The sequence below is a fragment of the Tenebrio molitor genome, chromosome 3 (assembly GCF_963966145.1).
Source record: "Tenebrio molitor chromosome 3, icTenMoli1.1, whole genome shotgun sequence".
Classification (NCBI taxonomy): domain Eukaryota; kingdom Metazoa; phylum Arthropoda; class Insecta; order Coleoptera; family Tenebrionidae; genus Tenebrio; species Tenebrio molitor.
Genome location: NC_091048.1, coordinates 19,475,156 through 19,488,688, shown reverse-complemented (window position 1 = coordinate 19,488,688; position 13,533 = coordinate 19,475,156). Strand labels below are relative to the sequence as shown.

The 13,533-nt window shown below is 40.4% G+C and overlaps 1 protein-coding gene across 6 annotated transcripts in view; it reads left to right on the top strand.

Annotated features, from left to right (window-relative positions):
* Positions 1–11,911, top strand: part of RhoGAP100F (Rho GTPase activating protein at 100F) — a 46,238-nt gene extending 34,327 nt beyond the window's left edge. For 2 of the 6 annotated variants that reach the window (XM_069042033.1, XM_069042035.1), the window contains 15 exons: positions 2,368–2,612; positions 2,659–2,994; positions 3,050–3,427; positions 4,382–4,501; positions 4,565–4,671; positions 5,355–5,533; positions 5,597–5,729; positions 5,780–6,160; positions 6,214–6,281; positions 6,340–6,657; positions 6,714–6,846; positions 7,152–7,432; positions 7,519–7,750; positions 8,044–8,222; positions 8,856–11,911. In XM_069042033.1, the coding sequence (XP_068898134.1) occupies positions 2,368–2,612; positions 2,659–2,994; positions 3,050–3,427; positions 4,382–4,501; positions 4,565–4,671; positions 5,355–5,533; positions 5,597–5,729; positions 5,780–6,160; positions 6,214–6,281; positions 6,340–6,657; positions 6,714–6,846; positions 7,152–7,432; positions 7,519–7,750; positions 8,044–8,222; positions 8,856–9,860 (4,095 nt within the window). In that variant the 3' untranslated portion in view covers positions 9,861–11,911. Of the gene's footprint in view, positions 1–2,367; positions 2,613–2,658; positions 2,995–3,049; positions 3,428–4,381; positions 4,502–4,564; positions 4,672–5,354; positions 5,534–5,596; positions 5,730–5,779; positions 6,161–6,213; positions 6,282–6,339; positions 6,658–6,713; positions 6,847–7,151; positions 7,433–7,518; positions 7,751–8,039; positions 8,223–8,855 lie in introns of all 6 variants that reach the window. The other 4 variants (XM_069042036.1, XM_069042034.1, XM_069042038.1 and 1 more) reach the window with 4 other exon arrangements.
* The last annotated feature ends 1,622 nt before the right edge of the window (positions 11,912–13,533 follow it).

Sequence of the window (13,533 nt, the reverse complement as noted above, 5' to 3'; positions counted from 1 at the left end):
AAAATCTGCAAGGTAACAATGTTTGAGTCGTTAAAATAGAAAATTATCTGGAGAAATAAAAATTCAAGTGTAATTCGACGAGGTAGCTTTGTGATTCTGGATTAAAAAACGCAAAATCTTGTTTTATTTTTTCAATACAGAATGATCAACAAGAAAACAAATCAAGAGTGTTACATTATCTTTTGTTTTCCAAACGTCTGTCTCAGCTTAATCGTACACATAATGTATACTTGCTATACATATTCGTTTTATTAGTTGCTTACCTCTCCAAAAATCAACTATAAATTAATTAATTATTAATAATTAATGCTTTATCTTATTCTGGGATAATTGTTGCTTACAATTACCGGAAACGTCTGTAAAATTTGTCGAAATCGAAAACTTTTTTTCAAGGTCAACATCAACACCGTTGCTTTAAAACTTTTTGTTTTTTTGACATTTCACCGAAAAATCTGCTTACCAGTGGTGTCGCGTTTGGTAATAAAGCTGGTACATAAATTACCCATTCTTACGAATGTAAAATGTTGCTCTTGTTTATTTTATATATTATTTTCTCCATTATCAGATAATAATGATAAAATACACAATTATAATTGCAACGTCTAAAATTCATGACGTATGATTTATTATAAAGCACCATTTGAGACCACAAATTGTCTACGCCCATGCATTGAACCTTTATTTGCATGTAATTTCGCTACGACATGGCCGATAATTTGCAACGCCTGCTCTGATTTGTTTTCTTTTTGATCACATTGTATTTATTTCATCACTCGTTGAAACAAAATGGTATCGCTGCAGCAAAGAGTCAACAGAGGTTTTATAGCTCTCAAAAACGAAAGTATCTTTACTTATTTCTTGCCTACTTATTAGAGAGTAATAAAATTATAATAAAGAAATATGCTTATTTAAACACGATTGAAATACAAATTTCTTCTAAAGTTTCTCAACTTTATTTATGCATCATCATACTTTTCTTATACTTTCATTCTATCGTTGTGTCAACAGAAATATTTCTCTATAATCTCAGGAAAACTAAATGCCACAATTAATATCACTATCAATATCGTAAAACGCGAAATGTTTTATTTATGTAATTTTATTATTCATTTATGTTAGAAATACATATACCAAGTTTTGTTCGTTTTTTTTTTTTGTTGGATTTTTATGTTTTATGTTAGCATACCCGATTTTCAAATTCAAATATGTCAAATCAAAAATAAATCAAATAAAACAAAACTGCCATTATAACGCTTAATTTTTAGAAATGGTTTTTGTTATTGAACACGATGCATTTTTATTGTGATGCGTTATTTTCGAAGCTTATATCAAAATGAAAATAAATTCACGTTGGTGAAACTCGTTTTCACCATTATTTTGTAAAATCTTCCTTACAATGTCGATTGATCACAATAATATTAAACTTCCAAAACCCTAACGTAATTATTCAAGAGATTACATGTTGTCAATGACGAGGCTTACCAATTGCTCAGTGATGGCAATCCACTAAATTTGCTTCAGTAATTTATAGTCACTTTGTATAAACATTTCAAACTTTTCAATGACAATTTTGGTAGTTATTTTTGATAAATATACATTGTAATAGTTCGCATGGACGTAAGATTGTCTGTATCTACTTTTAAAAATGTTCAAATCCTATTGTAAGTAATTGTAATTGGCTGAGGCTTCAGTTCATCTACACCACATCGAGCAAAATAGCAAAATCTAGGCCTTTGTAGCATCGGCAGGGAGAAGTTTTAATTGACCCGGGGAAAATTCTCTTCGACAGTACCCCAGAGAATTGAGAGATCAAAAAACGGGAAATAAACCAATAACGATTTGACATGCCCACGTAGGAGAGGGGAAAATTTGGGAAAGACTGTGGTAACAACCTGGATTGGCTGATGAGTTTTCGACCTCTCCGTCCTTCAAAATTTTCAATCTGTATGCAGTTTAAAATTTAATGTAAGCCACAGTGGTCGGAACGGTCGGAGACGTGGTTCTCTGGGGTTTTTGACTTCGTACCCACCGTAACAATGTGCGAAAGGCAAAAGTGGGCGTATCAATCGGCAATTATTAATGAGGTTTTCCAAGAAATTTAATAAGTAGTGTTCTCTCTGAAATCTTAGAGCAGAAGTTAACGGGTATCAAGTTACTGGGGATAAAATCGGCTCTTTGATGGCTCGAGGAAACTTTATGGGATTATCAGTCTTTACACGTAATTTCTCATAATGAAAGCGCAAACTCCTCTACCGATTTTATGTCTAATTACATTTATGGTCGGTGTAAATAAGAGATTTAGTGGCGTCTTAATCTTGATGGTTTTTCCGGCGGCGTCTCTGGTTGATCCGATTGTTTCGGTTGAAGGTCGGCGACGAGATTTTGGCGGTGAACTTGGTAGACGTGACGCGGATGAGCCTAGACGATGTTGTAATTATAATGTCAATACCTCGAAGACTAGTCCTCGCGACAAGGCAGCGAAAAGGTAGCAAAGGAGGACAGAGTTCGCCAAACGTACAGCCCCGATCCGAACACAAACCCCCTCCCGTCGTTGTGATAAAACGAGACTTACGCGAAGACGAAACCGACGAAGGAGATCTTGGACAACACAGGTAATCACGCGGATAAAAGATTCATCGTCTGAAGGATTGCTTCCAGGGAATCGATGCGTCAGAGGCACACGGGGGACGGCAGAGAGATGAGCGAGTCCCGGTCGCGTCTCGGCCTCGGCCTGCCGTCCATGGACTCAAGGCACACGGCTCAAGACAGCAACGGTCTGGACCTCTACTACAACTCCAGACCGCCCGATTCCAACACTTGGGGCTACCAACCGCCGCCTCCGGTCATAACGGAGCAGCCCAAATCCAGCATGCAGCACTTCCAGCCGTACGAGCGGAACTACCCCAACACTCTGGAGAGTCTGGCCGAGAAGGTCCACTCGTTCGCTCTGCCCGGAAGGAGGATGTCTGCCGGGGCGCAGCCTTTACCGTCAAGGTAGTCTATGTGGTCTGCGTCGTGGTGGTTGTTACGCCCCTCCCAATAATTCTAGATTATCATCACAACAAAGCCCTTCATCTCATTATTACGTTCAGCACACCGGAACGGGCAGCCGTCGAATCATGCCCCGTTCCGGATCCGATCAGCACCTCCCCCACACGGAATACTCAGACTATACCAGTATCACCCAAGCTGGTAGACACAGCCTATTAAGATCTAGCCTGAAATCTGGATCAACCCTTAGCAGGTACAACCAGAGATACGTGGACCAAGCGGCTGTGGCTGCTCAGTTAGCCCAAGCAAAATACGGCTCTTCGGCGACACAATACGCAACAAGCGGCACACTTTCCAGACGAAACCGGAGCAGTCTGGATTACTCGAGCGACACCGAAGCCACCGCCGGGCCCAGGAGTAGCTATTATTATTACAGGTACTGACATCACACAATTGCCGACAAAATTATCGCATCTTTGATCTACACAAAGCCACGAGCCTAAAGTTAACACCTCGCTCTCTTCTTCTCTCATCCGATTGTCTTTCAAGACAAGTTTTATTTACGAAGCCGCGTCATTAAAGCACTCCAGATTCTTCTCAAAGTTAATTGCAAATGTTCCCCGTAAGATTCTCTTTTAACCAATTTAGGCGGTAAGAAGAGGCTGGTTTAATAATTAAGCCCGCGAGATTCAGACTACGTTACATACAAATCTGGACATATAAATTAACAATTCACTCTAATATGTACAATATTTTGAGATACAAAAGTATAATTTTTTGTGCAACCGTACCCGAAACAAGCACTTCGCGTACCTAAAACAGTCCGCGAAATCCAACTTCGCGGCCGTTACTTTTAACGATGGCCGTTGAAGTAAACGTCATTTTAATATTTGTTTAGATTTTTCGAGTTTGAAATTAGAAACCGCAGAATTAATACGTACTTTTTAACCTACACGAAACTGAAACATCACTTTCACACTTTCACTACAATTCTCTTCCGAGTTTTTACGATTATGTATTTACAAAATAAATTGCTTTATTTATGTCATTGTTGACACTGCCATTTTGCTCGTTTTATAATATGTAATTATAAATTTTCGGTTGCACAAAAAATGTTGTGTACACCTTGGCCGCGAAATCCTTTAACATCCTCAAGATTGTAATGCCTCGGCCGCAAACGCCCTCGGCGACAATTTTTCTCTCGGTACGTTAAACAATAATTTCGCGGCCTTGATATACAAATAACTACTTTTGTTTTCAAAAATTCATTTAAAATTAGTTTTCCAATTTTTTTTTTCCGGTTGAGTGGTTTTGTAAAATTCCTAGTTTGTGATAATTTTGTCGGTTGATGCTTTGGAAGGTCGTGTGAAAAATGGTTTTATCGATGCAGGAATCAGAGTTCCGTTCCCCACAGTACAATACCCACATTAGGAAGGCAAAATTCTCTCACATCCACCGATATTACAACCAAATTCAACTCGCTCCCACGTGATACAAGAGGGTCGACTAGGTGAGAGATTTTTAGACGAATTTCAGGAGCGAGACCTGTTATTACATAATGGTTGCTTTTTAGATTGGCCATGAATAAAAGATTCGGAGATAGGAACGTCGCTCTTTTGCAAGATGAATCGGATGGAGCTCTCTCGGCGCCAGAAATGCCTTCCATAAGGAGGGATAGGGGTAAGCGACTCGCTTTGCCACCTCGCAAATGTCTCACGAATATAAACCATTTTTGGGAAATAATTTTGACATTATATCTATATCTTATCCCCCTCCCCATCTACCTATTACGATAATGTACAAGAGGGAACTCGACCCATACGGATCGATTTGAGACCACAAACAAAACAAAAAGCGGGGCCACCGAGGCCTTCGTTAACGTTTCACTGCACGCTTTTTGACAACTAAGTCTGGAAAAATGGAGCAGCTCTAGTCGAACTGCAAAGGTCCCGATACCTACTAATTCCGCGAGGCTCCACTCCCCTTCGTGCGTTAAACTAGTTTTAAGGGTGGTTCCACGTGCCCCATCGATCCTTATTATACATTTTTTGTTGTCGATTGAATTTCGTCGGCTAAATTTGATGTTGTGAACGTTTGAGTTGTCGAAAGCACTTAACCCCATCCAAAAAGCCCAATTACACGCTGAAACACTCGTCACCCACTCGACGATCGGTCAGGTACACGAGCATTTACAATCTCATTAAATCACGTCGAGGACTGCCATTCGCACTCCACCCTCGACTCGAAAGCAGCCCGAGGCCTCGATCGAAACCATATTTTCCCGAAACGGAGAGATCGGGCTACTTTCTTCTAGTTTGTTCACCGTATTGCTTCTTTCTACACGTTTCATTTTCATAATGAAGGGCGGATACCCTCGTCACCTAGTGTATTCACTTCAGATGAGTACAGACAGTGGTTGAGCCGAACACCATCCACGTCGGCTATTTACGAACAGATCAGAGCGTCCCGAGACGTCCTGAACCAACAAAGAGCGGCCAGGTTCACTTACAGCGCCGAAAACATCCACGATGCACTGAAAAACGTAATTTTTCAATTTTGAGACGACGAGATTACAGTTTTTTAATCTGGCTGTTGTTTTTGACAGATTGAAGGGGGTTACTACAGTTCATATGGACGTCCAGGTACCACATCAACATTAGACAGACATTTTACACGATCACAACATCCCTCAGCTCCTGCTAGGTCATTATCAACGCAACACATTACCTCATCATCACGTAAGATTCCCCCAATTCGAATCAACATTGTTACTACAGTCATTTTACAGCGTTGAGCTCGTCTCGCTCACCTTCCATGCGTCGAATGCGACAACTCCTCGATCTGGATTCGGTCAGATCGGGAGCTGCTCCTAGTCCAGTTCCTACGCCGAGCGGTACTCTACCCAGAGGACACAGGCAGCTAGACATCAATCCCGCTGAATTCTTGAAATACAAAATAGAAAAGCCGGGACTCCCCGGTTCCGGAACGTCTATACCCGGCCTATCTTCTCTGTCAGGAACCAGCGGAGGCCTTTCTTCGTTGTCCGACGAACCCGTCAGCGGCATGTTGTGGGTCCACTTGCTGGCAGGAAGAGGCCTGAGAGCGTCCAGCGGAACCTCGACTGCAACCACCCCCGTCACCCCCAGCGGCACCTCTCCCAGCATAAGCGGTCAGTACATGATTTACTTTTTGATCGAACTCGTTGTGACAAATGTGACACAGGTTCGACAGGTTTGCGTGATTTGTACTGCGTATTGGAATGCGACAGAGTCCATAAAGCGAGAACAGTGGTAAGTAATTGGGATTAAATAGAGGGTGAAACAATGTTAAATCCTGTGACGTTATTAGGTAAGGACGGGCGATTTAGTGTTCGACTGGGATGAAAGCTTCGAATTGGATTTGGTCAACAACAGAGAGCTAGACCTTCTAATCTACTCGTGGGATCCACAATACAGACATAAATTGTGCTACAAAGGATCGGTATATTTGCCGACGCTCTTAAAGTCTGGCCCGATACACCAACTCGCTCTCAAAATTGAACCGCGGGGAACTTTGTACTTGAGGCTGAGGCACACGGATTCGCAAACACTTTACAGACGGAAAGCTTCATCCACTTTATCACTGTCGAGGACGGCCCCTTTGTTTGGCGTCGATTTAGAGTCTGTCGTACGTACATCACTTCCAAATGACAGCTGTTGGTTGACGTGTCCCTCAAATTACAGGTGAACCGCGAGAGTAAAACCGGAGGAGTTCCAGGTGGAGTTGCCACCGGTCTAGTTTCTAGTACGCAACAAATTCCTATAATCGTAAAAAGATGCGTAGAAGAAGTAGAGAGGAGAGGTTTAGATATCATAGGTGAGGAGATCGTGTAGTTTTATGGCAAAAAGGGGACCGTTTGGAAAATGTTATTGCCAATTCCAGCCACATGACCAACAATACACGAGCGTTGTTCTAATAAAAATCTAAGCTTCTCTGTTTTGTACATGCTTCATGATTTTTTTTAGAACCGCTACAAGTCTTGTTCGTCAAACCTGTTGCTATCATCACCTTTGGTCGTTTTTTATGACTGCGCTTGTGAATTCTGAACGGTGTCATATTTTTCAAATGGTTCTTTTAATAATGAGGCGAGAAGATTTGCGTGTACGAGTGGCGTGTTTCAGGTCTGTATCGTCTTTGCGGATCAGCAACCAAGAAACGTATCCTTCGAGAGGCCTTTGAACGTAACAGTCGATCAGTAGATTTAAGTCCAGATAACGTCCCCGATATCAATGTAATAACGGGCGTGTTAAAGGATTATTTAAGGGAACTTCCAGAACCTCTATTCACCAAATGCCTATACCAGATGATGGTCGACGCGCTCGGTGTTTGTCTTCCTGATGATCCCGAAGGCAATGCCAAGCTCATGTTCTCCATTTTAGATTGTTTGCCGCGGATCAATAGGGTAAGTTGACGAAAGTGGCGTCTCTCGACCCCCTCTTCAGACAAGTACGCAATAAATTTCACCTGCGCCCCTTTTCCCTCTTTCAGGCTACTTTGATCTTTCTCATGGACCATTTGGCTTTAGTCGTATCTGCCTCGGATAGGAACAAGATGTCTGCTCAAAACCTAGCCACAGCCCTCGCTCCCCCACTCATGTTACAATCAAGCGACACCCTCACCCCCACCGCAACCGCGAAGAGCTACGACTTGGACTACCACCAGCCGATCAATGTTCTGAAGTATCTCCTGCAGATATGGCCTACTCCCAAACATCACTCAGGTAATGTGTAGTTTACCGTTGGAAGGCATACCACACACACACATACACACACACCAAGTTCGCTGTTCCCCGTATTTGTCTTCTCTGTCGAGTCACAGACAAAGTTTAAAATCGCTCGTTGATCCGTATGGTTCGATTTCCCGTCTTGTTGGTGTTCTCTCTACTTGTTTCTTGTACCCCCCATCCCTCAGTAAGACTTGTCTTGGGGCATCCTGTGCCGCGCTTCGCTCCTTAGTAGTTAGAATCGATGTGTTTGGGTGTCGATGGTATTTAGAGGGGGCCTTTCCAGACAGGTCGGCGCGGCAGGCCACCCGGGCCGCGTGGAGACAATCGCAGTGCGTGTCCTCCGGGACTGCAGGCTCAGGCTCGAGAGCAGTCTCGGCTCTCAGCGGCTCCGTTTCCTCCTCCTCCTCGCTCAGCAGTCTCGGGCCCGCGAGGCCCACAGCAACAGGGCCCATCACTCCAGATACTAGTAAGTAGCACGGACCCCTCACCCGACCACGGCACATTTGGCACCGACCAAAAACTTGGTCAAAACAAATCATCCAATTATAAACAGTCTTCGTGTAATTTGTGACAAACTTACATCTACCAGGAGCTCACGGCGAACAAACACATTTTTACAACAAAGTTTTTTCTTAGATTCAATTTGGTGAAGTAGATGATTTCGCTCATCAAAACATCACTTCACACTTCTCTATGATTACCGGTTTTTAGTTTCACTCAACTATACAACCATGCAGGTGCAGATTTTAGTTGCTGCTCTAAGATCAGATTAAATTTCTCCAGGTAGAGAATATGCTTAAAAAGAAGAAAAAAAAATTGGCAGCAGTTATACCTATATTTAAAAAAAATGTCAATGGAGGATTTGTTAGGTTATCTACATTACAACTGTCATAACGATAGTTAGCAGATTGTTAGCAGAAGAAATGTTACTTAGTTGACTTGAGTGGTTGCAGAAAGGCAAAATCTGCACCAAAATTCCGAAAAGAGCATGAAGATGTCAGATTGATCATAAATTGTGAGATAATAGTTATATAGAGGAAACGGTGCCAAATCGTTGGAGTGGGTAAAACGATCTCGCCGACTGAACGTGCCTTTTCAGGGCCAATCATCAGCAAGCAAAGGTCCTTACCGTCCGCTCTCTCCACGAGTCGGCCCACAAGCAGCAGCAACCGGCCTCAAGCCACGTCAGGTGATAGTCTCTTCTCCAGGTTCGCCAAGCAGCAGTAGCGATTCGCAATCGGGTTCAGACTCCGTTAAACACTGCCTGCCCAGCCGTGTCAGTTCGCCGGCCATCCGCGCCTCTCCATCCACCCAGACCATGATGATGCGAAGCTCTCCTTCGGTGACCATCAGCTCTCCTGGCATAAGAAATTCCCCGTCGTCGACGTCCGTCAACTCGCCGGGCCCCAGGAACTCCCCCTCTGTATCTAGTTTGAGTCGGGCGTCGCCGTCTATCCTGGGGGGCAACGTGTCAAGATCCAGCTCTCCCGCGATGCAAGCGACCTCAGCTGGCCTCAACGTGACACTAGGCTCCACCACTCCCAGTTTTTCGACGCTGTCGAGCCTTCAAAGTACCATTTCGAATATCAGTACCACAGCGAGTACCATGTTTGGATTGAATTACGCACCCACGACTTACGCCAGTACAAATCCCTTTTTGACGGGAGCTTACTTGAACTACACGCCAGGAGAGATGAGCTACGGTGACAAGTTTAACACGATCGGCTCGATCAAAGAGACCAAGTCGTTCTTCGAAAATTACTCTTCTGATTCGAAATACTCAAGCACGAAACCGACTTACGAAGTCACGGAATCGATGTACCCCACAGCTGATACCAAATACAACACCATCGGCAGCAAATATCCAGAGAAAACGAGCTATCTGAGCACCACTTACACTTCCGAGTTGAAGTACAGTCCCGGGAGGGAGACCAAGTCGGGCAGCAGCTACGATACCAGCCCCAACGTCACTCAGAGCAGCAGTTCGGCTTTGTTGAGTATTGAGGATACTCCGACACCCACCAGCAGCATAGAGACCGAAGACAGCAACACCAGAGAGGTTGGTGAAAAGGATGTGGAAGGTGACGGTGAACAAAGCGACTGAATCATTAGCGCGGTTTGGGCACAAAACACTTTTTATTGTGGCAGCACTGTAAAAAAGACAAAATTTTAGGGTAACCTCACCATCATCGATGTAATTTACCATTTGATCACATGATGACTATAAATACGAAACAAAACGTCTTAGGATGTAACAATATATGTACTTGCTTATTAGAATCAAATTAAATAATTAGGATCATTGTTAACTAATATTTAAATTATATTATACGATGATATACATATAATTTTAGTTGGTAGATAAAATAAATATTTATTGAATAAAAATAGAGAGGTATCTACGTGGAAAAAATCTAGACAAATGGTTGTTGCGTGTTGCACAATTTTATCGGTTTATTATTTGAAAGTGTGATATACTCACCCCTTATTTTCTCGATTGATGTCATTTGAGTTTCTTTTTTACTTGGAATAATAATTGCACAAATATTAAGAGTAATGTATAAAATAAATTGTCACTGCCATATACCGTATGTAATTAGGCAGATTTCCATCTAGAATTTTAGAGACATTTGTACGCGAATTCAATGTAACACACTGTATAGTGTGAACGAAATATCATCCCATCATCAACATCCATCTCTGATATCGCTGACTAGTCCCCTTTTTGTAAATTCTTAACAAGTGTACATAAATACTAAAATAAAATGACTGGTGTGACTTTTTTAAAAATTGTTCATTTCACTTTGTTGTTGGTGAATTTGTAATTGATCAATGTACAGTTTTGTTACATTTTCATTGCCATGCAAAAATTTATTTTTTAGAGTACTTATCGACGTTGTTTCGTTGCCAATAAAATGTTTATCGATATTTATTAACCGATCAATGTTCTCTTGTATATAATTTTTGGTGTTGATAAATATTTGTATGGCAATAAGCGAATCTTCGAAGTCATCAACGGACGTTCCACTCACGAAACTTCTTCCAACTAATCATTTATTGTTGTAAATACAGGTCGTGGGACGCCTGTTCTTCTGTTAAACCCTCATCCACATACTTTTGGTGGACATAATAAGTGAATTGTATGTCGTCAAGTGTGTGAAAGGGGTTTTCCTTTCCAAGTTTTCGTACTTATTTTGCGGTGCTAGACGCAATGCAGGTAATAGGTTTTGATGTAAATGCACACACAAATAAATAGGGTGTGCGGCCCATATCAAATAACACCGCCACCCTCGCCTAAGTAGTAAATGTGGCTAAAAATGTATAATATGTTAGAAAAAAGTGTGCTGTGGAGAGAGATACTCTAGTCAATTTTGAGTTTTGTCAATTTTAGAACAAGTAGTTAAATTATTATTAGAATGTTATCATGAACGCACTTGGCTATAAAATGTATCATGCGATGGCTCATTCTAGCGGTGGAAAAGTCGTTTTTGAATTTTTCGCTTCTGGCTTGGGCTTTAGGATTGAAAAGTTATTTAAAATAAGGCGTATGCGAGATGTTGTATGCACATATCATAATAGAATTTATACTTTCCTACATGACTGGGTTTAAAAGTGTGTACAATAATTACGTCAAGCCTCGACCATTTACACCCCTCATTTAGCTGAAGAACGCAGTTCGTGAAATAGGGGATGCAATATCCACTTTACAGGGTTCATTTTTTATAGGATTAACATGCCGATTCTGATCGTTCATCACATACGTTACTTTCATCACACAATCTTGTATTTCACGAACTAATAATCATTCCTCTCCTATAGAATATTAAATTGTTATGTATACAAAATATATTCGGGAATATTTTCATGTCGTTTCGACCGTTCACGCCAAAACTTCAACCTAAATATCATCCACTCCATCGGTCAACAACATTTCTTTCGTCGATCTCTCGATCTGCCACAATTATCAGTGCCTCGTGTTCAATTTTCTTGTTTCACCACGCATTACGAAGCAACATGAAAATAATCCTGACGTATATGAAAAATATAGATGTTAAAACTAAACTATAAATTATCAGTATTTAATATAGCTTCTCAAATGGCTAGACCCTCCTAATATGTACTACAAAATAACGAATAAATAAATCATTCAGTTGAGCAATATTCCGTTTGTTGAACCCCAACATATTCTAAATATTCTCTGTTTATTTCATGCTATCATTTTATGGCACCCGCATTATACTTACTTTCCTAAAATATACATACCACTGTTCACACACATTGTTTTATTTTTCACATTACTTTCGCAATCGCCATATGCAGATTTTGTAAATTTCCGACAATAACAGAACAAACAGAAAATATAATATTACACAAAAATTATGCAGTAATAAACCACATTTTTCCCTGAGAAACGAAAGTTGATATATTTTCAGTAGCTAATTAAGTTTAGCAATTAACTGTGTTAGCACTTCCTGCGGTAACTGTCTAGTTAATGGATTCAGGAGCGCTTTCATCTTCACTAAGCTAATTTGAAGTTACTGAAATTAAAAGACAAGTCTTTCTTCAGTGTTAAAGAATACAACAAGAATATCACCGAATTGAAATGTAAATAAAAAGGAGGTGCGAGTGCAGCGCTAGAGTAAATGAAAACTGGCTTTATTCAAAGTCACGATCATAGAATTTACTCGACATCGACAAATGAATCATGGCGATATGAATCTCAGTTAAATTTAATTTGCATAATATGTGTAAACTGGAGTAAAACTAATAGTAAGAATTGCCGCAGTGGTGCAAATGTAAATGTTATACACAAACATCATTTCTAAGGTTAAGGTTAATTTATTTCAGCGTAACTTAGATTCATTAAACTTGGATGGTATATGTAGCAAAGTGGTCAATTAAATTCACTGTAGCGGAACTGAAAAAGAAAAAGTACCTACTTGAACATTATATTTTCGTTGTTGAATGTATAAAATAATAGTTTTTTTCAAATGAAAACAAGGCGCTAAATATATGATTAATTGATTAGTATTACATTCAACATTATTCTTTATTACAGTGTGGAATAAAATGATTTACATCTAGTTACCTTTGGAATTTTTGCACATGTAAATTTTCCTGTACCGCTCTACTTTTTTTTGAAGTGCCGAACTATTAGTTCTGTCAATAAATGTCATCAATCGAATTGACAATTGTTACAATTTACTAAATTGAATTAACAAACGTTGGTGGCCACGTTCAACACTAGCTGTGACTTGCTTTTGTTAGCTCCTTTTTAATTTCAATCTCTACTTTGCATTCATATCATCCCTTCGCAATAGGTAATGCAAAGGGTAATGCAAAGGTAACTAGATATCAATCATTTTATTCCACACTGTATAATAATTGCTGGTACAAATGGTCGCGTATATGCCTATAAGCGTCAACTCGATAAAAATTTTCTCGGTGGATTGACAATCAGAATAATTGATGCGTGTAACACAATAAAAATCATTGGCACAGATCATTGGTGTGAGCTCGTGACACATGTCGAGTACTTTTGAGGTTATATTAAATCACTGAATTAACTGAACGATCAAGTTATCGACCGGGGTTGAAAATTATTGAATTACTAATATCACTATTAAAAAATAGGGGTTGATGGTAGAAGGGTGAAAATTTAGTGTTGTATGTATTTTTTAATGCCACATCATAAAAAAATAAAAATAAACAATTTTGTCCAAAAAATAAAAAAATAAAATTTGGGGTGGACCACCCTTATCACTTAGGGGTATAAA